This window comes from Helianthus annuus, chromosome 2 (genome assembly GCF_002127325.2).
Source record: "Helianthus annuus cultivar XRQ/B chromosome 2, HanXRQr2.0-SUNRISE, whole genome shotgun sequence".
Lineage (NCBI taxonomy): Eukaryota > Viridiplantae > Streptophyta > Magnoliopsida > Asterales > Asteraceae > Helianthus > Helianthus annuus.
This window is the reverse complement of record NC_035434.2, coordinates 165,008,260-165,034,380: the sequence shown is the minus strand read 5'-3', so window position 1 is coordinate 165,034,380 and position 26,121 is coordinate 165,008,260. Positions and strand designations below refer to the sequence as shown.

The window sequence follows — 26,121 nt, the reverse complement described above, 5'->3', positions numbered from 1 at the left end:
TGTCCAAATCCCCTTTAACCAAACCCTTGTTAACCGGAAACAAAACTATCTCCCCCAAAACCGAATACTCACATACTTTCATAAACATTCACCCTAAGTTATCTAGGCATGCTTTTCAAACATAATCAAGCATCAAATCTTTTATCCGAAATTTATATCATCATCCTATATTAATACAAGCAAGAATCATGGTAACACATAGTGACCTTATTAACACATGAACATCTAGAAAGAGCTAAAACCACTAACCGGTTATAGATTCAAGGTGTGCGGGTATGATGGATCGATGAATGAGCTCCCGGTTGGCGGTTCCGAGCTAAAACCGAGTAGGTTCTTGATGTTGGTTGACCCGAGAAGAAGGAGAAGGATGAGAAGAGTGGTCTTGGTTGCTAGAGCTTTAGGGTTTTGGTGTGAGAGATGAGAGTGTGAGAAGAGAGTGTGTAAAATGGTTAAGGGAGGTGGGGTTGGGTTTATATAGTGTTGCGAGTGTGGGCTTGGGTTGGGTTTAATTCCTACGAGGCCAAGGCCTAGCCGGCCCATTACTAATGTTCACTCGAGACCATGGTCTCGAGTCGGGTTGCTTGTGGTTTCGGTTTACGTGTATAACACTTATATATATATATACATACACATAAGCAAATCGGCACATAACACATAATAGCAAATAGTTTTTATATATTTTTACTGTTAGTCGATTACGTACACGTTTGTTACATCGAAAGGTTATCCGGAAAGATCCGAGGTGTCACAGAAGTGAAGACCGAGGTCAAGATATCCTCCTGTCTTGACTCGGTATGGCGTTTAGATTGTATTTAATGTAAAACAGTTATGCATGTGCTAATGATAGTTGTTTGTGTATTAATTCATGTTGTTTGTATCAAGTTCTGCAAGTATGTGTCTGTGTGCAGCCAACCCACGAAGAACTCACTTCTTGGTAGGAGTATGTTTCAAGAAAAATCAGGTTCTCAAAAGACATTATTCAACCACATGAAGTCAACGAAGAACCATGCATATTTCGTGAGTTATTTTTCATCTAGCATGGAACCCACGAATGACCATGTCCACGAAGAATGTCTTATGCATGCAATGTATAGAGGTTCACCAAGAACCTTCTTCGGCCCTTTAGTAGTTCGCTGATATAAAGTCAACGAAGAACCCATATTCTTCGTGGGTTAACATCTTTCGTGGGCCAATGTATGGGCCCAGTACCATCTTTCGTAAGGGGTTGGCATTTTGGCTATAAATATTACACACTTGCAGAACACAGAACAGTAAGAGAGCACACCAGTAGAGTTGAGAGCATTTTCTTTTATTATCTTTGTACTGTTACTCTGCTGAATCAATACACTTGAGCTTTAAACTTTGAATCTTTTCTTATGTTTGTGTGTTCTTGGCTTGATTGCATACACACTTGGATTTCGCACTCGTGTGTGTGTTAAATAACAAGGAAGTAGGTTTATCTTGATCCTCCGAGTGGACCTACAAAAACGCCATAAAAACACCCTGTTCAGAAGATCATCATGAAAATACCTAGTTAAAAACGCTATAAAATATCCCGTTCAGAAAAACGCCATAAAAAACCCAGTTAATTTTTTCAAAAAGTATATCAATATTATACTCGTCGGAAAGATTAAAAAACGCTGGATTTTATGGTTTAATTTTTTTAAATAATCATGTATAAAAAAGTTATTGACGTTTTAAATACGATGGGTGAAATGACATGTGCTTAGCATGTGCATACTTGTTTCAATCTTCCCAATTTACCCCTCCTAGTAATTGTAAGGTTCCCAATATTTACAAAAACGTCACAGCATCAAGACCACGTATAGACCACATATCTCAGACCTGGACAATCTATCAAACGAAATTTGGGTTCCAATACCGTATGCCAATGAATGGTTCCCACACAGTCTTCAGCCCGCTATTTTTATATCGCCCTTCATACTTTAAAGTGATTGTGAACCTACCGATACATTGTTAATAGAGTTACTTATCATTTAACCGTTTTAAGTATGATGTTTCTCCATACTACTGTATCATTTCTCTTTTCTCGCCAGAAAACTCAGTTTTGTTTTTCTCTTGTTTTGTCTTTTTGATGTTTTTCAATGTTTTTGTATTTTTCTAGTTGGAATTTACTCCCCCTAAAATTCAAAAACTAAATTAAATTTTAAGGACATATTTTTGAATTTTCTCAACAAAAGGTATTTACAAAAAAAATATATATATGGGAAAGGTTATCATACAAAAACCCTTATCGTACATCATGTACGCGAAGGGCGTAACCGTCCGATCAGGCACTAATCACGCATGGGACACAAAATAACGCATGGGATCCTTTTTTTTACCTAATCACGCATTGGAACATTATTACGCATGTTCATTTTGTCAAACCTTGCTGATAATAACGCATGGAACATAATTATGCAAGTTCTATAGTTTGTCGCGTACGATAATGTAGGATAAGGCTTTTTGTACATTATACTTATTCTATATATATATATATATATATATATATTTCACAATATGGATTAACTCTTGTTTTACCCTAATGCCATTTACCAAAAGTAATTAATCAGAACGTGAGTTATCAAAAGCTTTGGTAAATGAGTCAGCATGTTAGTAGTCGATGTGCACCTTAACAATACATAAATACATACTTTAGAAAAATGCAATAAAAAATCACCTTCATAAACAACCTTTTTATGTTACTTTTTCCTTAAGAAATATTGCTATAGTATACTCATTTGAGAGATAAAACGCTTTGTGTTATAGTTTTACGGTGTAATTTAAAAAAAAATCGCGTATAAAAAACTTGTGGGCATGTGATTAACATATGCACCTTATTTGATAAGATATAATACAATACTACATAAATGCTACGATATGATATGATACGATTGGATATATCATATGATATTAATTGATATGTTATGATATGACATGTAATCGTCATGTATCACATCATATCAAGGGAAAAAAACATTTTTTCATAAGCTTTGGTTTTAAATCTGTCACACAAAATATTTGGTTTATTCTTCATAGGTTGGGTTTGGGCTAAAGGATATAAGGTATAACATTTTAAAACATCAAGTAAAAAACTAACAATTTTTAAGATAAAGACACCGCCTGAAATTTTCTATATAAATAAAGTACAAAACTTGTAATTCGCTCTATATTTATTTAAGATTCACGTAATATTAGTTTGGTTAAATAAGATAATATTATACAAAATTATACTCTTATTACATTTATGAAACCATATTATAACATATCATATCTTATGCTATGCTGTGTTATATTACACATTAGATTGTAGTGTAATGCATGATATTTATTGTGTTATGTTGTAGTGTATGGTATTCTATTTCTTTTGATATGATATGATATGATATAAATGCTATAATACGATTGGATACTTTATGATATGATATTATTTAATATGATATGATAAGTAAGACATGGCATGCGATTTGTAACGTAGACACATCGTATTATGTCATCATATCACATAACATTATATCATGCTATCACTACTTTGAAAACCGGTATGGTTGAAAGAAAATTGAAGAAACCAAAAAATTGAAAATCATATTTTTATCTTAAGTTTACGGTTGCTATGTAATACAAAATTTTAAGAAAACAAATTTTCTTTTTAAATTTTTTTTTCTTTTACCATTCAAGCCAAGCTTGTACCTAGTTATGGTTGGATTTGACTCACGAACAAACTTACATGTTTATCAAATTGTTCTTAGATGCAGCTGAATACAAACATACAAAGACTTTACATAATCATTTTAAACTTTTTTTTAAGAAAATACAAAGAATCAACAAATAATTACTTTAAACTTCTTTCTTTGATAGTCATAACTTATAAAATAATTACAAGTATTAAAAAAACAATTACAGGTATTAAAAAAACATAGCAAATGTTAAACCCTTGAATAACTATTTATACAATAAATGTATTATAGGAATGGATTACAAGATAGACATGAAATTATACAAGAGTGTATCTTTCTCGAAAACTTCTAATCTTTAACGAATCATCACAACTAACTCTCTGAATTGCTTTAAAACTAATATTCAAAACCTTTTTCCACCACGACGGAGGGAGCATTGCTACCACATGCTAAGTCTTCCTGCTCTCTTATTCTGATTTTCGGCACTTTTACTTGTTAACTTGACTTCCTTTTAGTTGATGTGGTCTTTGCCTTTGAAACCTCTTTGGCTGTGGTAACCATGGCATACATAGACCACTTCCTTCTCTAGTTTTTGTTTGGCTTCTATAACCAAGCTATGTAGGTCTTGAAGCCTTTATGTGTCGTTGAGAAGCTTAGCAATAGTCAGCTGCTTCTTCCAATATCTAGAACAATAAAATACCCAGCAAAAAGACTAAGAAAATCCACATTTAACTCAAAACGAGAAAACCATATTTCAATGCATTTTAAATACAAATAATTCAAGTAGTCAATGTCAAGGAGGACTCGCCTACCACATGCCGCGCAACAATAACTGCCCTCTGAATCTTGAACCACAATGCGTTTTCCTTCTGCGTCATCGATAGGAGAGAACTTCTACATGACACCAATATAAAAAGTTAAACAACCATGGAATAGATCATTACGATGCAGGAATAGACATCTCTAAATATTTAAAAAAAAGTTTGATCAGAAAAGTCATTATTGAGGTTAGTTACCTGAATCACCCTATGGACAACCAACATGTTATCAACTTTTGCTACACATTCTTCACTTCCCTGCACCAGGAATATATATGTCAGTGTAATTAACAAATCTTAAGAATACAAACGAAGAATTATAGAGCGCTTACCATTGAATCCAGACGGCTACTTACGTCTAACATCGATGCCCAGTGGAGAACTAGGGTTTACCAACAGCGGCAGATGCGGCGCTCTTGATGCGTGATAATAATAAGGAGAATTAGGGTGTACTTATAATGGTGGTTCATGTGAGATTTTTCACTTCAACCCCTTGTTTTAACACTCTTTTCTATCTATTAATTACCTCTTTTGTCCTTTCATTTTGTATATTGACTAAAATATATATTTAGTTGTGCATAAGTGTCAGTTTCTTGTTAGTTGAATAGTCAATTTTGGAGCTTTTCGATGTTGTTAAGATTTTGAGGTACATTTTAATACGAGAGTGATATGTTCATGATGTGTTTTGACGTTGCGATAATCTAATTGTAGACGTTCATGCAAATTATGACAACACTTAAATGTTTGCATTTTAAATCTAATCATGTAATACAAATATATATATAACAATTTTCATAACATACTCTAACAACGACAAGGAAATAAGCACTCGGGCAATTACTTTCTTGGTAGATGTTAAGATTTCAGTTTAGATTCATTCAAGATTCGTCCTATCATCTTAAGAGTGACGGCGGGTAAAGATTGCAAAGCCAGGTTTGGAGCGTTGGGTTTTTGTTTAGATTTTGAGGTTCACATACTTGGAACTTACAGATGTTTATATTAGTTTTCATATCACATAATCAGGGCGTACCTTTGTGGGGGGCGGAGGGGGCAATCCCCCCTGAACTTTTCGCTAGTTAGTGGAGAGTTTGTAGTTTTCGTATAAAATTTTTTTGGTATATATGTTTTTGACCCCCCGGTTTTATAGAAATTTTTGGTATATACGTTTTTCGACCCCCGGACGGAAATCTTAAGCTTCGGCACTGCACATAGTGGTCTACCTCTGTATCACTTTAAACCAACTTCATTAAAACACACATTCATGTCTATAAAGGAGCACATTCTTGTTACAACCGCCTCTTCCACATAACTCACATAGAAATACGTATTTTGTTGGGTAATAATATATAACATGTGCTAGGTGCAGATTCAGGAAATTTACTATGGTGACAACCATGAAGTTTAGAAGCGCACAAGTAATTTCTTAGATTCTTCATAGATTTGAATAATGTAATTTAGATCCGATTAAGATTCGTACTTTCATTTTTAGGGTGATAACGTGTAAAGATTTCATAGCCGTTTGGTACGTTTTGTTTTTCTTAGATCTCCATGTACATTTTTGCATGAAGGTAATATATATGTTTGCGATGTGTTTTAACATTTTGATAGAAAAACCTATGCACAATCGAGAAGTTCTCAAAAAAATCTAATTAACACTTAATTTGAAATCCCTTGTGAATAATGAGTGTCATGTCTATATATGTACAGATTAATATTATAACGGGTTAAGAAACACAAATTATATCATGATTTTAAGGTTTTTAAGCTTTGGTAAAAGTTGACCCAAACCAAATTACCCACGTTCTTGATTTCAACATATAAACAATATTAATTAGTTTTCTTAGGGGCTGTTTGTTTACCTCTTAATGAGGCTGTTAATAGTTCAGACTGTTTGTTTCACGAGCAAATATCTGAATGGTTCAGACATTTGCCTCTGAATGGTTAAGATTTATACAGAGTCTGAATGGTTAAGACCTCTAATCTGAATTGGTCAGACATTTGTCTCTGAACGGTTAAGCATCATACAGACTCTTAATGGTTCAGACCTCTTACTGGTTCAGCACTTAATGGTTCAGACCTCTTATTGGTTCAGCACTTAACCATTCAGATGTTGCCAAACAGCCCCTTACTCTCAAACAATCAAATGTTATGGTCCAAAACTATTAATCACTATAGTAAACACGGGTTTTTCAAAATTTAACCATAGCGTATGAAGTGACTATTTTGAAAGAAAGTTTTAGAATTGGGGATAAGAATGCTTACCAAAACGATGTCCAAGATTTCAATCACAAAAGATTCATAGAACATAGGTTGGATTTAGTCTTCAACTTGGTTGACACCCACACACACCTCAACAGTTTTAAAGATTTTGACTTAATAAGGTATATGTCCCTTATTTGGTATAATTAGTTAAATGTTTTACTTTATGGTTGGACAACCTAATCCTTCTACTTCTATTAAAAATCCTTTTAGTTCCTACGGTCCATATTTTGATTTTTCAAACCAACTTTAAAAACTTTACAACATTAGATTCCAAGCTAATTACATATACAAATATTTGGATATTAAATATGTCATTGAGAAATCTTTAGTGATAATGAACAATTAATGTTTCAAAAGGTATACTACTAAAAACGTAGGATGTTCCACTGCTTTCTAAAATGTTCTAACTTTATAAAATATTTATCACTTCATTGCAGGTACTTTCAAGCGCTTTGGACATTAACTATAAATATATTCATGTGTCATTGTATCAAATTCTTGAGTGTATAAAGAAGGGTGTACATATTCACACACCCGCCAGCCTGTTTGCACACTTTCAAGACGTCTCGTAAAGGCCTGTACGAGGCTTCTATGGTTTCTTGTCTGAAAGACATGATAATCAGGTATGAAAGCTCAGTAATCTCATAACATGTAAAAATTAGTTCAGTACATGACATGCTAATCTATATATAAGACGGCAAGGGAAAGCTAATAACCAACTCACACACAGTGTAACTAACTCTCATAACAAACTCAACTACCCAACATAATACACAATACAATATACAATATACACTAATATGCCCGCTCAAGCCGAGCGTGGCGCGGCAACGTGAAGCTTGGACTGAAGAGTGTCAAAACGAACACCTGACAGAGCTTAGTAATCTCATAACATGTAAAAATTAGTTCAGTACCTGACATGCTAATCTATATATAAGACGGTAAGGGAAAGCTAATAACCAACTCACACACAGTGTAACTAACTCTCATAACAAACTCAACTACCCAACATAATACACAATACAATATACAATATACACTAATATTGTCTTTGACCAACACTGCAACCTCGTACCATGTCACTTCAATCAATTGTATGCCCTGTCTAGGCATGTACGTTGGACATATACGATAGAAGAAGATGCGTCATACAGAACTGTACGCGGTGTATCAGCGGGGTGATTTGACTATGATACGATGTCTCTGCACATAAATAAAGTTATTGTTGATGCAATTTGTGTGGATGTGGCTCGGTTCTGTTCGGTTTAGTTCTGAACCGACGTCGCAGCATTCCTCTGTCGTGTGACTCGAAAGAACGACACACAAATGACGAAGACACGAGAACGACTCGATTGGATGTTGATGACATCATATGTTGAATGCATGCATGATTGCATATTGAAATAGAAATTTATATACATATTGAAATAGAAAGCTATATACATATCGAAATAGCTATATATATCGAAATAGAAGTAATGCAGGACATCGAAATAGACTTACCGAAATAGTCTATTTCGATACAAACATATGTATGTCGATGCATGTCATGCCTATTTCATTGTATAGGTCCTATTTCAATGATTCATTGTCTATTTCGTTGTATAGCGTGTGTCCTATTTAGATGTGGGTTTGCTCGTTAGTCTATAAATACCAGCAGATACCCTCTGTTTCGATAGAGCCTGTATGAACTAGAGAGAGTGTGTAGAGAGGGAGAGAGAGTTCCGGTGAGCTTTGTATTTGTTGAATCTTGTACCGAAACTCTGTCGAAATCAATACACGGAACCGTTAATCGTTTATATCTTTGCGTATTGTTCATTCTCTCACTCAGTTTGTGTCGTAACATGGATTCCGCACTCCTTATGGCATCCGAAACAAGAAATCATCGTAGTCCGACGATCCGTATCGGGACCTATAAGTGGTATTAGAGCTTTGGCTCATTTCCTTGTTTAAAATCAAGCATATTTAAGAGATTTGAGTGGTTTTGAGTGATATTTAAAGAGTTTTTGGACAAACAAGAAAACTAAAAACCCACTTTCTTGAATGAAAATATGGACTAAAACTGATTAAAATGATGTTTGTGGTTGATAATTTTGGTTAAAAACTTGTTAAAAACCTTGAAGATTGTAAAAAACCTGAATTTTAGTGAGTTTTAGAGTTTAAAATTTGAACTTCATATTTTCCGGTGACAAGTTTGGCCGGAATTTCTTGTCGGAATAGTACTTTTCAGTGAAGGGATTTTATTGCTTGACCTGCAAAAAGGTTGTGGGGCAGAAGTGTACAAATTGTCTACCTGCAACGTGGACTTATAGAAAGTCATGGTCACAAGGAGTTTGAAAAAGCGTGATATTAACCTATGAGTGTAATACTTGTTTTAGGGTGAATAGTCAAGTTTCTTGAACTATATAAAATGGTTCATTGGGAATGGAGAATCAAGCTTGCGGATATTGGGAAATATTGGGAGAAAGTAGTGTTTTATGACGAGAGATGTAGTTCATAAAGGAAATAACACCTTCGTTGCAATTTTGGATTTGCATACGTCGTAAGTGTCCGGTCTTAAGAATTTTCCTGCCCACGTGTTGAGATTTAGGATTGCGTACTAGCGATTTTGAGAAGAGTTTTAGGCAGTGAGCTGGTTTTGTTGAAAGTCTTTTACACCATAATGAGAAAAGTCATGCTTTGAATTTTTTTTGTGGAAAACTTGGTTTTGAAAAGAATTTCTACTGAAACGGACTTATAGATAGTCATGCTTTGTTGGTATTGCCTTGTATTTGTAGGGTTACTATGTCTAGAGTATGTATGAGGAGTTAGGTTGACCGGTACGATGGTTGTGGTAAGTCGGTTGAGTAGTAGTTTGATGGTAGTGCGTCAGGTTCCGACTAAATGTATATAGGTGCGGCGCTTAGTGCACAACGACACGTTGTACGAGCGAGTCACCGGTCATGGGTATTGAGAGATTCTATAGGTACTGTTCTTTCGGGTTTCTTGGGTTGTGAGTATAAGTGAGGTTCGTAAGAGGTCTGGGTGTTTTACACTCGTTCTAAAGCATTGGTAGAATTTACCAATAGGAGAGCTCGTTCTAAGTTGGGGTCTTTTGTTGTATATCGAGCCTCGAGGGCGTGTAGGTAGGCTATTTGCGTTCGTTGGTTAGGTTGATTATGGTGTACCAACTAAGCGAGGTTAACGTTAAAACGAAGCGACATCTATAAGAACTACATGTATATGATTTTTTTTCTTCCATATTAGGAACAAAATGTCTTTAGTATGGTAGTATAATGTGAGTGTGTATTAGTGATTGAATTAAATATGAAATTTGTGGGGCAAAAATTTACTAGATCAACTAGGTTGGTAGGTAGCATATCGTAAGACTTAGAAAACCGTGTAAGAAAATATTTAAGGCATATCACACATAGTGATTTGCGTAAATAGATTGTGAGGTTAAAATACGTTTGATGAGATATGAGATTCATGCGTAAGTAGAAAATTTGACACAATGATGAAAGGTTAAAGTATAAGACTTAATCGAATGGTTGTCATGGAGTTGGTCGAGTTGCGATTTAATTTCCCCGTTAGTTAAGATGAGGACATCACTCCTAACTCAAGGGTAAGATTTCTACAAGGGAAGAGAATTGGTAACGATCACCAAGGTAAGGTAATCACTCCTAACGCGTTGGTGAAAATTTTTTTAGAAGAAAGAGGAGCGGAGCTAATCGTTAAGGTAAGGAATCACTCCTATCTTGATGACGATACTTCCATTTTTGAGAATATGGTAGTTTTCTTCCTTGTGGGCGACGTTTTGGGTATTTCACACATGGATAGTGTGGCAAAATAGACGAAAGGATAGGTATGATATGTATATAACCGTTGTGAAGAATAATTTGAATTTAAAAGGGAGAGAGGTTGAATCTTATTATGCATAAAACTGATACTAGCATAGTAGGGGTTCGTTTAAACTTGGATTGCTCCGAAACGAAACTTAGACTAAACTAAAGTGACCGAAAATTCTTTTGAGTTTGGGAATCATGCTTTGGCCTAATAGGTGGAATACCTCGCCGAAATTTCGGTTAACGGTATTCACCCTTCCGGTTACTGGATGCCCCTAGTCAATCGAAAGTTCGAGACTTTTGCGGGATTGAAAAATCGAGAAGTGGGACTAGTTATTAAGATGTGGGTATCACCCCTAACTTTATAATGTTGTTCCCTAAACGTGGTTGGTACTTACCAAATGAAATAAGGAAGTAAACCCGACTCGTTAGCAGGGGTCCACTAAAATGTGTATGGTGGATTTTCCATCAAAGTGAGGAAGTCACTCATAACTCGATGGTATAATTCCATGAAAATGATGTTTGCGGATTGAGTGTTACCACCAAAGTGAGGGTTTCACGCTTATTTTGGTGGGATCGTCTCGTTTGTATAATACGGGTGTTACGAAAGGTGTATGAGTATATAAAGTTCGTAGAGAGTTGGATTCGGAGTTAAGTATATGTGTACCGAAAGTATATCTTGTCTAGGTACTCGTTTGGATACTAAGTTTTTATGTGCTTTAATGGGTTCTAACTTGCTCATTAGAATCACAAACGAGGATTCTAGAAACGGAAATAATCTAACCTAAGTCCTTGGCATCTAACCATGATTCGGTTAGTATCAAGAATTCAGTTATTAAGTATATATTATATATTATATAGGTTAAGTTATAATTTAGTCCATAATGATCAAATTATTGGTTTTGCTTAAAAACACATATTTAAAGACTGATTGCGTATATAAGACAAATATGAAAGGTAACACATATGAATATTAAAGTGAATTCTCATTATGATCAAAGTCTCGAGATTAAAACAAAATACGAATTACAATGTTATATAGAAATGCGAATACAACGTTTTAAATTTGGCAAGTATAGATAATGCGGAGCCTTACAGGATGAGTATATGGGACTTAGTACCCGTACCAATTTTTTTCGGTACCAATTCGGTATCCACTTTTTTGGAGTTTTCGGCACCGGTATTTTCAGTATGGTACCAGTATTTTACCAAATTTTACATACAAATACAGCTACCGTAATATATCCAACATTTTCGATACCAGTATCCGCAATTAGTGATTTTAGATACGGGTACTTTCGGTACCAAACTATCCCTAGATGCACCCATGTGACCATGAGCCATACTCCAAAGTGTTCAAGACCATATCTCTCTTACATTACATCTCACTTGATTCAATTCAACTACACAACACAGAAAATAAACAATTAACAATGGCGGGAAACCTACCAAACAGAAGATAAAGCGCCATTTTCATTCACCAGAAGATCCACCTCACCTGGGTTTATCAAACCCTAAAACCCTGTTCTTCTTATGTCAGATTCTCAATCGCTTCACGAGAACTCATAATCCATTACCTTAATTTCATTTCAGTTAGGGTTAGGGTTTAGAAAATTTTCCTATTTCTAATCAACGCACTGTAAATGGGGAACAAAATCAACGATGAACTGATCGCAACAGTTCAATCGATCGTAGGTCCAGATTACTCAAAAATGGATGTAGTCAGAGCTCTTCACATGGCGAACAATGACGCAACTGCTGCAATCAACATCATATTCGACACTCCAAGCTTCAAACGATCGGAACCTCCTAGGGTTTCAAGCCGTAACACTACTGCTGCAAACACACAGGATGCGGTTGTGCGTTCAAAGCCGAACAGCAGCGGCAATCGTGTTGTGGAAGATGAACCGAGTACTAGTAGGGCAGTGGAGAGTGGAGTCAGGACTGCAAACGACGTCGTTAGTGGTTTGAGTGATAGTAGTAAGTGGTGGTTTGTTGGTTGTTCGGAAGTGGCTGGGTTGTCTACGTGTAAAGGGAGTAAGATAAAGGTTGGGGAGCACGTGAAGTTTACATTTCCGACGGAGAGATCGTTGACCGGTCCCTCACCGGGGAAATTTGGCGGTGGCGGGAGGGGTAGGCAGCCAGCTGCCTGTTCGGAGATTGTGAGGTTTTCTACTGTGGCTTCTGGGGAGGTATATTTTATATGTTTTGTTAGGAAATGCTAAATAAACATTACGGTATGGACTTATGGTTATACAGGCCGTATGTATGATAGGTTAAAATGGTAGTACGGGTCGTATGACTTGTTATATTGACAGATCAGATCATACGGGCCATTATGTTTCATACGGGGCGGTATGAGTCGGTGTTCGCCAAAATCATATGGGCCGTGTGAGGCGTTAGACTGACATAGAAATGACTGATGTGAGGACACACATACAGGGTTTTACGGCCCGTATGACTATTTCGCTTTGTCATATGGCCCGCATGATGACGTCATATGGTGTATCTATAGTGGCACCCTTTTTCTTTTTTGTTATGTGGTTAGGTAGCGATGTATATATGTGTGGGCGCTCAGGGGGCAAAAGTGAAAGGACACTAATTTTAACATTATTTTACTAATTTCGTGAAAATAACGTTAAAAAAGGAGGATGGTTAATCATGCATCATGTGGTGGCGTTGATAGCCGACAGACAAGGGGTACATGCACTAATCAGTCTTTGTCTCAATTGCTGAGTGTTGTGCGCCTTATGTCCAAGGCTTGATGCAAAAGCCGGGGGTCTCACTGGAAGCAGCCTCTCTATTCCTACGGGTAAGAGGTAAAGCTGTCTACGTCTTGCCCTCCTCAGACCCTACCTTAGCTTTGCTATTGGTGGGATTTACTGAGTATGATGATGATGATGATGATGATGGTCAGGTAGCGATGAACAAACAGTTAAGAATTATGAAGGTTTTTTGTAGTTTTGTTAAGTAAGATGCAAGAAAGCATTTGGTAAAATTCTGTGAGCTTATACAATGATACTTGAAGACTACTTTTATGAATTACGAAATAAGTTGTTCAGACCAAGCAGTTTGAAATTGCTTATTCACATTTCACAGTGATTATTAAAATTACAAGTTTACCCTCACAATAAGTGATTTTTAATAAGCTGAGTATGCACTTCTACCCATTGCCACAACATGTGATGTGAGTATGTTAACTAGCATGTCTTCTTCGTTTAACTGAATCGTAAAGCTGATGTTGATCTTGTTCAGATTGGTAGGATCCCAAACGAGTGGTCTAGATGTCTTTTGCCTCTTGTGAGAGATAAGAAGATTCAAGTTGAAGGTTTCTGTAAATTTGCTCCTACTAATTTGGGACTTATGGATACCATTAATCTATCTGTTAGGTATGCAAATTTTCTATTTCATTAGAATAAGAGTTAGATGATTTCATATTTACGTTAGAATTTAGATTAATAATTTCTTTACGTATTTTCAACAGTGTTTACATTAATAGTTCCATTTTACACAAAAGTCATCAGACCTCTCTCAAAGTACCCAACAGTTCCACCGATGAAACGTCCATACATCCCCTTCCGACCTTGTTTCGGTTACTTGGACTAGTTCCTTTCAAAAAGGTATCTTTTCATAGTTTCGTAAAGAGTAAAATGTCATTTTTTTCCTTGAGGTTTGACAAGCTTTGCGACTTTCGTTCAAAGGTTTGTTTTTTCGCATTTGGATCCAAAAGGTTTGAAATCTTGTCATTTTCATCTGGCTCGTTAACTTCATCCATTTTTCTCGTTGAGGTCTGGGGTATTTTCATACATAAAGTGAAAAAAAGACCGAATTGCTCTTTAAGTGAATACTTGTACATTACGCTAAATGCTTGTACATAAAATAAAAAAGACCAAATTGCCGTTTAAGTTAACAAAAACGACAGAAATACCCCTGGCTTAATGGAGAAAAATGGATGGATTTAACGAGCTGGATGAAAATGGCATGGATTTAACGAGCCGGATGAAAATGACAAGATTTCAAACCTTTTGTATCTGGATGTGTAAAAACAAACCTTTGGACGAAAGTCGCAAAACTGGCCAAACTTCAGGGACGAAAATGGCATTTCACTACTTCTTCGTAAAAGTAAGAAGTTGATCTATCTTTCTCATTCTTGATTGTTTTTTTATGGTAATTAGGCAGAATTTACACCTAGCGACTTGTATACAAGGAAAAGACCTTTGGATGTAAAGGTATGTTCTTTTTTTGCAGCATATAGTTACGTTTACAAAATATGGTTATTTATTGTCATACATAAACAGGATGGTTCTAGCGTTTCTGCTCGATTGATTCATTCTAGCAAAGTTAAAGACTCGTCTTTAAACGGAAGTACAGTTGAAAACGAAGAGATAATCTCTGATAACGATCTCGACAACATCGTGGGTGTTGCAAATGGCTCTGAGTTAGAGGTATCATTTAAAATTCTGTTATATAACCTTATGCATTATAAGCGATCTGAAAACGTTAACAAATATATTTATTTTGTGTTAGGAAATGGAACCTCCTAGTGCTTTATCGTGTGATCTTCGTCCCTATCAAAAGCAAGCGCTTCATTGGATGGTTCATTTGGAGAAGGGACCGTGCATTGATGACGCAGCTACAACTCTTCACCCGTGTTGGGATGCCTATCATCTTGCCGACAAGTACATCTTTTTTCACGCAATATAACTACAACAGTAATTTAAATATATTATTATATAAATAGTTAATACGTTGATGATGGTTACAATATAATTACAACAGTAATTTAAATTTTGAATAAAGGGATGTGGGATGTTTTATACCTGAACAATACACTTAGTATGATTACAACCCATTCAAACCCTTTAACCTGTTTTGTTTTGTTTGCGGACGTTTTTTTTCTTTGGCTCATTTATCTATGCAGTTAATATCAGTGATATATAGGCTATATGTAAAATACCGGTCAGAATATCGGTACCGATATTATGGCAATATTGACAAATATTTGACCCATATATCACCGATTTTCTTGATATCAGTACCTTTCTTCTTAGTTCTATCATTCGTCTTTCTTCTTATTGCTGCTATTAGTGTTTTAAGTCTTAATTGTAAATTGTTAGTGTTACATGTTGGTGTTTTAAGTCTTAATCAGTTTTTACTTGCTACAATTGATAGTGTTTTGCAAGTTGCAAAAGGTTAACTTGTTAATGGTAGGAGAGTATCCTGAATTGTTAGTGTTAAATTGTTATATATATAAATTCTGCATAATAATAAAATTACCAACATCTCACTGTTATCCCACCATGATAACATATCTCAAATATCGGTCCTTGACCGATATCCGATATTTTACCGCATTAACTGCATCGTTTGAGATTTTACATAATCCAATTTAACGTCAATAATAGATAATGGGTCCAAATTTATAACTCTTATCTATAAGTTATAATGCACTGCTTGATAGCTAATTCGCCACATCAACTATATTCATTTTATATTTTCTTTTGTTTCTTTATGCAGGAGGAAGTTTATAGTTTATGTGAACGCGTTTTCAGGAGAAGCTACAGTAGAATTTCCTAGCACCCTTCAAATGGCAAGAGGAGGAGTATGTTTCTAGTTTTAATTTGTTCCTTTGCCAAATCATTATCGTACAATAGCCCCTTAACATGCGACGGTACGCGAGTAAATTATGCATGTTCATTTGTAAATTACGCACATTGGTAATTTCAAACCCTAATTATGCATAAAGAAGAAATCACACATAGGTTGGTTTTTACCCTAATTGCGCATGTTATATCATAATTACGCACATTATTTTGTTGGTCGCGTACCGTCGCACGTTAAGAGCCTTTTGTAATTTAAATTTTCACTATATATATATATATAGAGAGAGAGAGAGAAAGTGTAAAATACATTACTGCTTAACGTACATCACGTACGAGAACGTGCGTGATTTTACACTATAACGTGCGTGATTAATGTTTTCAGCATGCATGATTAATGTTTTCAACATGCGTGATTTGGGTTTTTGAGTTTATAACGTGCGTGATTTTCAAATAAACGTGCGTAATTATCTGTCGTACGTGATGTACGTTAAACCGTATTGTACGTTAACTAGCCTCTATATATATATATATATATATATCTATAGAGTAAGGTTAACATACAAAAAGCCTTATCATACATCACGTAGGAGACAATGGTAACCGTTGGATCAGGTGTATAATCACGCATGGGACCACATAATCACACAGGGACCACATAATCACGCATGGGACCACATAATCACGCATGGGACTATAATCACGCACGTTCTATGATAATAACGCACGTTATATTTTTTGTCATGTATGTTAATGTAGGTTAAGCCTTGAAGTACATTATACTTTCTCTATATCTATATATATATATATATATATATATATTATTACACGCCTTGTTCGTTGACGTAGAACTAATTTGTGCTGATAACGCATATGAAGATTTTGGCAGATGCAATGGGGCTTGGAAAAACGATAATGACAATATCACTTCTGCTTGCTCATACTGAAAGAGGCGGATCATTAGATAGTGAAAATAATGAAGTGGGAAATAGCTCAGATCAATCTTCTTCATCTCCAAAAAAGTTAACTAAATTTTCCGGTTTTGATAAGCTTAAAAAGCAAAAACAATTGCTTATTGGCGGAGGGAATTTGATCATATGCCCTATGACTCTAATAGGTCAATGGAAGGTAAAACCTTGTATGTTTACAGTTACACTAAGAGGTGGCAATTTTGACCCAATATGGGTTTATTTGGGCTGTGTTTTATATCAAACACACCAAATTAATAAAAGAGTAAAATGCCATTTTCGTCCCTGAACTCCTGAAGTTTGGCCAGTTTTGCGAACTTTTGGATGGGTTAACGAGCTGGATGAAAATGGCAAGATCTCAAACCTTTTGGATCCAGATGCAGAAAAATAAACCTTTGGACGAAAGTCGCAAAACTGGCCAAACCACAGGGACGAAAATGGCATTTTACTCTACAAAAAATAAACTTGGGCCAACTTTTAACTTCTTCAACCCATTTGACCCAAATCCTTTTAGCTTTTTATAATAACATATCTTAATCATAAGTAACACATTTGTTGCTAAAAAGTGGACAAAAGTGTTTATGGGTCAACCCGCCCCATACTACAAATGACCCATTTTAACTCAAATTTATTTTGACCTGTTACCCAATCCCGTATCTTGCCATCTCTAGTTTACATCGTTAAGTTTACGAATAACAAAAATTTTAAATTGTGTGAGCTCTAAGTTTGGATTCTTGTCGATATTGCTAATAGTCAGAGATCGAAACTCACGCTGAACCCGGGTCTTTGTCTATTTATGTTCATTACGGGCAAAGTCGTCCAAAAGATGCCAAAATATTAGCTCAAAGTGACGTTGTGTTAACCACATATGGGGTTGTAGCTTCGGAATATTCATCTGAGGTAACCGAGCTGTTTCATACTTTCATTCTATATTAGTTTTTCATAAATGTGAAACTACTTTTTTTATATTCATTATGTATTTGTTTTGTCGTAGAATGCTGAAGAACGTGGGGGGCTATATTCAGTTAGGTGGTTTAGGGTGGTGCTTGATGAGGCGCATACTATAAAATCTTCTAAAAGCCAGATTTCAATGGCGGCAGCCACCCTTGTTGCTGATCGGCGATGGTGTCTTACCGGTACCCCTATTCAAGTATGAAACTTATTTTAATAATATTGTTTTTGTTACGTTTGCTTAAATGTGGCAAAATGGGTGGGTCAAGTAACCGGTCAAAGTGAGTTATTTTAGTACAAGTCAAATGGGTTGGGTTAGGTCAGGTTGACCAACATATGTTTTTTTGTCCAAATTGTTTGTTTCATAAATAACAAATGTGTTATGCATCATTAAATCTACTATATTATGAAAATAATGTATAACATACGTAGAAGACCTTGTTTGTGCTCATTTGTTAAGGAAATATGTGTTCACGAACACTTACCGAACAAGATTTTATGTTCGTGTTCGTTTGTTAATTTTTAGCTAATGAACGTTCATGAACACAAACGAACACAAACAAGCGTTTATGGACAGAATATATAATACATTCATACTTATCAAATGGAATTTTAAAGTATTTAAATAAAATATAAAAATTAAAAACACTAATGAGCTATGGAACACAAACGAACATGTTCATGAACATAAATGAACAAACGCGACATCTGTTCATGATAGTTCGTTCAATAAATGAACGTACGGACACAAATGAACTTCTCGCCAAACAGTTCACAAATTGTTCGCTAAATGTTCAATTCGTTTGCAGCCCTAAATACCATTGTTGGCCATAAACATCTCAGGTGATGAAAATCCTTTTAAAACTTTGGAAAAAAAAAACAAATATTTTTGAAGGGGTAAAAACAAGTTATATGATAAAGTTATTGTCTTTTAAAAAAACTTAAGTGCATTTTTGTCATTTGGCATGTTTTTGACTGGTGTTAGTATATACATGAAATCAGAAGTGTATTTTGGTGGCCTTAATGTAAGTTTTTTAACACTTGGGTGGCCTCCACTTATGTTTTCCCTTTAATTAATATTTTTAACTTTACATATTTGACCCGTTAGAGATAAAATATAAACCCATTTACCTGTTTTCATGGTAGTTTATGTATTTTTTTCATGTCTATTTCAGGATATGAATATAACTCACATAATTTGCTCAAGATTTTCTGACATGTTATTTATTTATTTTTTTTTGTTACAGAACAATTTGGAGGATCTTTTTAGTCTTCTTCGGTTCTTAAGGATTGAACCATGGGGAAGCTGGTCATGGTATGTTTTGTATTCCTTTCATCATAAATATATGTCTAGTTGTATAGTACATGTTTGTTATACATACATCAGATAATTTTAAGCCACTATTTTCAAACGGTCACCCAAACTACATTTTAGAGTAAAATACATGGATGGTCCTTGTGGTTTACCAAAATTTTGGATTTGGTCCTTAGCATTCCAAAAGTACGCGGATGGTCCATGTGCTTTGCACTTTGTAACGCATTTAGTCGCCAACTTTTTCCAAAAGTACATGGATGGTCCCTGACTCTCTGTGGTTTGCACTTTGTAACACATTTAGTCGCTAACTTGGACCTGCCGAAATCTTTAGATTTGTTGGTTGGGGACTAAATGTGTTAGAAAGTGCAAATTACAGGGACCATCCGTGTACTTTTGGAAAGCTAGGGACTACATCCAAAATTTTGGTAAACCACAGGGACCATTTGTGTATTTTACTCTACATTTTAAATGTACAAAACCTCTTAAATCGTTTTATTCAATACTTTGGATTATTGAATGATATATTACAATTTTTTTGTAATCATATTTGACACGCTGCTTGTTTATTATGAGTTCATAAAAAAAACATTTCAATCCAACATGCTCGACCCAACTCGTATTCAACCATACCTGCTCATTTTTCCCATCTTTAGTAGTCATGTGGTTTTATATTTAATTTAAATAGGTGGAATAAGTTAATCCAGAAACCTTTTGAGGATGGCGATGAGAGGGGCTTAAGTTTGGTCCAAAACATTTTAAGGCCAATAATGCTAAGAAGAACTAAGTTCAGCACCGACAAAGAAGGCAGGTTAGGAATTATAAGCATGATATTTTTTTTTTCATCTAGAGTAAAATGCTATTTTCGTCCTTGAGGTTTGGTCGCGACTTTCGTCCAAATGTTTGTTTTTCCGCATTTGGATCCAACAGGTTTGAAGTCTTGTCATTTTCATCCGGCTCGTTAACTCCATCCATTTTTCTCCGTTAAGTCAGGGGTATTTCCTATTTTTTTGTTTACTTAAAGGGCAATTCGGTCTAACAGATTCGGTTAGGAGTATTATGCTTGTACATAAAGTGAAAAAGACCGAATTGCCCTATGGACGAAAGTCGCAAAACTGGCCAAACCTCATGGAGGAATATGACATTTTACTTATTCATCTATTATCTTGCATGTTTGTTCTAGTTCTTTTCTTTTATATTTTTTAGTGAAGCTTTTTTTTTTTATTTTTTTTGTGGCAGGCCTATATTAGTTCTTCCGCCTGCTGAGATGAAGGTAATGTATTGTGAACAAACAGAAGCCGAAAAAGATTTTTATGATGCTCTTTTTAAGCGATCCAAGGTATTTTTTATTACGTAATTGGTAAACTTTGTAGTCTTTTTCTTGCATCAATGCCTTAATCATAATCTATTCGTCTGTAATCTTATAGGTGAAATTTGATCAATTTGTTGAGCAAGGGCGGGTTCTCCATAATTATGCTTCCATTTTGGAATTACTCTTGCGTCTTCGTCAATGTTGTGATCACCCTTTTCTTGTTATGAGGTAGGAAACAAACATCACATACCTTTTTCATATATATCTTTACAATAATGTCAAAGTAACCCTCTAACTTTGTAAATATCACCTTGACCCCCTCAAGTTTTCAAAGTTTTGAGTTTACCCTAAAACTAATTTCTTACGTTTTTATTTCTATGTACATGTCGGTATAAATTCGAGTTCGTCTACGTTTTAACGTATTTTCTGTACGTTTTGAGTTTGGACTACGTTTTGACATAAATATTGTTTGGAAACAAATCAGGTCAAATGTAATATGTTTTCATTCGATCGTATAATTTTGAGTTACTATACGTTTCGACGTAAATTTAGTTCGGAAACAAGCCGGGTCGATTGTAATCTATACTTTATCACGCCGCGTATAACGCCACTGAACGTGTTTATTTTATGTACTTTTTGAATTGGACTACGTTTCGACGTAAATTTTGTTTAGAAACAAGTCGGGTCAAATATAATACATTTTCATTCGATGGTATGAAATCGGTTACAGTACGTTTCAACGCAAGTTTAGTTCGTAAACAAGTCGGATTGATTGCAGTCTAATTTATCACGTCGCGTACGGCCCCACCACAACGCACGGCGGTTAAAAAAACTGGCTTCCTTAAATAAATGACTCATTATTTTATTACTATAAAATGTGTAAACATGATTTTTATTGTTTTGAATTTTATAAGGTGTATGTGTGTGAAGTTTTGACCTTTTATCTCTTTTCTACGTTTTTAAATTTGTGAATTAACAATTTATACGGTTGTGTTCAAGTGTTCAACCAATTTGTAATTTTTTACGAACAATATTTTCGGCAGTCGAGGTGACACGCAAGAGTATTCGGACTTAGGTAAATTGGCAAAGCGTTTTCTTAAAGGCGGAAAGGAAGCCATTGAAGAAGGTAAAGAAATGCCTTCAAAAGCTTATATACAAGAAGTCGTAAAAGAACTGCAAAAAGGTGAAGAAGGAGAATGTCCTATTTGCCTTGAAGCTTTTGAAGATGCGGTTTTGACACCATGCGCTCATCGATTATGTCGTGAATGCCTCTTATCAAGTTGGAGAAACTCTAATTCGGGCCTTTGTCCTGTTTGTAGGTATCATTTTATTATAATGCTCACTTTTTTTTACTCTGCATTGATCGTTAAATTCATAAATCTTTAGAGGTGGTAATTTTCAGCCCAGTTGGTCTATGTTTATGGTTTTTTTTTTCTTTTGTGTAAAATGCCATTTTCGTCCTTGAGGTTTGACCAGTTTTGCGACTTTCGTCTATAGTTTTGTTTTTCCGCATCTGGATCCAAAAGGTTTTAAATCTTGCCGTTTTCATTCGGCTTGTTAACTCCACCTGTTTTTCTCCATTAAGTCATCGGTATTTCCTCTTTTTTGTTAACCGAAAGGGCAAATTCGGTCTTTTTCACTTTATGTACAAGTATTTAAAAGACCGAGTTGCCCTTTAAGTTAACAAAAAAGACAAAAATACCCCTGACTTAATGGGAAAAAAAATAGATGAAGTTAACGTGCCGAATGAAATTGGCAAGATTTCAAACCTTTTGAATCTAAATACGAAAAACAAACCTTTGGACGAAAGTCGCAAACCCGGACAAGCCTCAGGGACGAAAATAGCATTTTACTTTTTTCTTTTTTAATTTTGTAATTTAAGATAACCATGTCTATTTGGCAGAAAGACGGTGAGCAAACAGGAACTAATTACAGCACCAACCGACAGTCGGTTTAGAGTTGATATCGAGAAAAATTGGGTGGAATCAACAAAAGTTTCTGCATTGTTGCATGAACTAGAAAGTTTTCGGTCATCAGGGTCTAAAAGCATCGTGTTCAGTCAGTGGACTGCCTTTTTAGACCTTTTGCAGATTCCCTTTGCGCGGTAATCATCAATATTATTAAGTTTGTAAAGTGTATTTCATTATAGTAATTATTATAATTAAGTTTTTTGATATTAAGTAAAACTTGTGTTCAGGAATAACATTTCTTTTGTTCGCCTGGATGGGACTCTAAATCAACAACAGCGTGAAAAAGTCATAAAGCAGTTTTCAGAAGAAAACGACATTATGGTGTGCCGTTATTACTTATTACAAGAGTTAATTACTGTTTTCGTCCCTGTGGTTTGTCAAAAATCACTATTTCAGTCCATTAGTTTATAAATTGCGATTTCAGTCCCTGTGGTTTCACTTTCGTAACCATTTCAGTCCACCTTGTAACCATTTCAGTTCTTGTACTAATAGAATAAATGGATTGAAATGGTTACAAAAGTGAAACCACAGGGACTGAAATGGTTACGAAAGTGAAACCACAGGGACTGAAATTGCAATTTTTAAACTAATAGACTTAAATAGTGATTTTTGACAAACCACAGGGACGAAAACAGTAATTAACTCCTTATTACAAAAAAGCATTTAATATCATATATATCTTTCGAAATTTTATGTTATCGTATTTACCTATTTCATAGTGAATAGATCGAAATTGATTTCTTATAACGCACCGCCAACTAACAGATATGAAAACAACGATATTACCGTGAATCATCTCGAAACATATTGTTCTCTTTGTTTTGTAGTGGAACACACTGTTATAGGTAGCTGACAAAATTTTACTAACTATGAAATGGATAACTATGATACTTCTAGTGCTTTGCAATGGTAAATATGATCTTATAAAGAGTAAAGTACACGGATGGTCCCTGTGGTTAACCAAATTTTGGATTTGATCCCTATCCTTTCAAAAGTACACGGATGATCCCTGTGGTTTGCATTTTGTAATGATTTAGTCCCCAACTTACATATCTAAAGGTTTCAGCAGGTCCAAGTTAGGGACTAAATCCGTTACAAAGTGCAAACCAAAAGGACCATCTATGTACTTTTGGAAAAAGTTGAGGAGTAAATGCACAAAGTGCAAACCACAGGCAAGGTTAAAATAAACGGAAACGAGTTTCGAGGCATTTTCCCTTTGCCTCACGAGGCGTAAGCCTCTAGGCGAAATGAGGCGTAAGGCAAAAACATCAAAAATCATCAAAAACACATAAAAAAGTCATGAAATGCTTGAAATTGACACAAAAAGGCAAAAACATCAAAAACAACTATCAAAATCCTCTGAGGCGCAGCTTTCTTAGCGCCTCAGCCCCTCTGAGGCGCATATACAATAAAAATCACATGAGGAGCGCCTCAGACTCGATTTTTGGCTGTTTCGCCTCGAGGCGCACGCCTCAAGCGTTTTAAAACCATGACCACAGGGACTATCCGTGTACTTTTGGAAAGCTAGGGACCAAATTCAAAATTTTGGTCAACCATAGTAGTTTACTCTATTAAGAAATTTAAAAAGATGTATGTAATTTTTTTAACTGTTTGAATGATTTATTCGTTCTATGTCATGAATTATGCATTATAATGAAATTGTAGATTTTCTTGGTTTCTTTTTTTTAATCTTTATTTTAATGTTTGTAGGTACTATTAATGTCATTGAAAGCTGGAGGAGTTGGAATCAACCTTACAGCAGCGTCTAACGCATTTGTCATGGTACTCACTCACGCATTTGTCTTGTGTGCCTATTATAGTATTATTACACCGACATGATAAAAAGTTGGAAATTTTATTTTTTTTTCTGGTTTTTATTCTTTTTTAACTTAGGATCCTTGGTGGAATCCTGCCGTCGAGGAACAAGCCGTCATGCGCATCCACAGGATTGGACAAACAAAAAGTGTTTCAATCAAACGTTTTATCGTGAAGGTACATTGTAAGTTTAGTGTAGGATTAGATTTTGTTGACTTGTACTTAAGACTTGATTAAATACGTAGGGTACGGTTGAGGAACGAATGGAGGCTGTTCAAGCGCGTAAACAACGGATGATTTCCGGGGCCTTGACAGACCAGGAGGTCCGAACAGCACGTATTGAGGAACTTAAGATGCTTTTTACTTGAACTCGCCAATTGTTTCTGATTCGTTTCACACAAAACAACCTGTTTGGGTCCAGATTTGCCAATCATTTGGGTCTTGGTCTCTGATACGAACAATGGTCTAGTTTTGTTAATTTGGTGTGGCACACTGATTCGGCACGCAGACAGGCGAGGCTGGGAAATGTAAACTGTTATAGAAGGAGATTGTAATTTAGCTATAGTTTCCAAGGTTAGTTTTGAGTGATTTTTGTACCAATTTCAATTTGTGACATGACTATGAATTTATGATACATATAGTTTTATGTAATTTTTGAAAATTTTGAAGTAAAAGTTGCTGGATGTTACCTTTTTTGTCTCATGAGAACTTGTGTTATAATAGTATTTATGGTGTACAGAAACATTCTCATCTTATCCGGTGTTACTTTCGACTAGGGGTGTAAACGAGCCAGGCCGAGCTCGAGCTCGAGCCCGGCTAGGCTCAAGCTCGGCTCGTCATGTTTTTATGAAGCTCGAGCTCGGCTCGGTTCGAGCCTACTATATATAAAAAAAAACTAAAATTTTGTTTGGGCTCGTTTAGGCTTGCGAGCCTGCCTAAACGAGCTTTGTATTTCAGGCTCGGGCTTGTTGAGGCTCAGCTCATTCGAGCTTTTAACCGAGTCGATAACGAGTAGCTCTCGAGCCTCTGGGCTTGTTTACACCCCTACTTCCGACACTCTCCATCTATACCGACTTTCATTGTTGGAAAAAAAATGTCAAGTGAAATGATTTTTCACTAATCTTGGACTTCGATAATTGATTTGTGTATTAGGATATAATAGGAAGGTTTTTTGGTTAGCAAGTAATCTTGACCATCAATTGATTTAATCAAAGGCTAAGATTAAATGAGTAAAATTGAAGAGAAAAAAGAGCCGTGTGGGTTTGTGTAATGACATTCTAGTCAATCCAGGACAATAGTTTATCTCTCCTCAAATTCTTCCAATTTTTTAAACGTTAATAACTTAGTTATTGGTTAATAGCGGTTCGGTTATGTTGGTTATGATTCTGTGGCGCTTAATTTGCTCACCCCTATATGGTGTTACCACTACACATGGTCTACTGAGAGTGAAATGTTGAGCTAGGTCGAGTTGTGTAGATGAAAAAAAGAGAGAAATTAGTTTGCTCACCCCTATGTGGTGTTAGCACTACACATGGTCTACTGAGTGAAATGTTTTTTTTTTTTTTTGGTAAAGGGTTACCCCGGTGATTCTATTATAGACAACCGCCAA

General features: G+C 35.4%; 1 protein-coding gene across 1 annotated transcript; it reads left to right on the top strand.

Moving 5' to 3' along the window:
* Positions 1-11,954: 11,954 nt before the first annotated feature.
* On the top strand, positions 11,955-25,211 carry LOC110926893 (DNA repair protein RAD5A). Its single transcript, XM_022170528.2, has 20 exons — positions 11,955-12,776; positions 13,840-13,973; positions 14,069-14,204; positions 14,760-14,813; positions 14,883-15,029; positions 15,112-15,263; positions 16,102-16,186; positions 17,064-17,312; positions 17,906-18,052; positions 18,147-18,302; positions 19,351-19,418; positions 20,104-20,226; positions 20,655-20,754; positions 20,843-20,955; positions 21,771-22,046; positions 22,631-22,831; positions 22,925-23,018; positions 24,408-24,479; positions 24,591-24,689; positions 24,758-25,211. The coding sequence occupies exons 1-20, from the start codon at positions 12,228-12,230 to the stop codon at positions 24,878-24,880; spliced, it is 3,078 nt and encodes a 1,025-aa protein (XP_022026220.1). The 5' UTR covers positions 11,955-12,227; the 3' UTR covers positions 24,881-25,211.
* Positions 25,212-26,121: the final 910 nt, after the last annotated feature.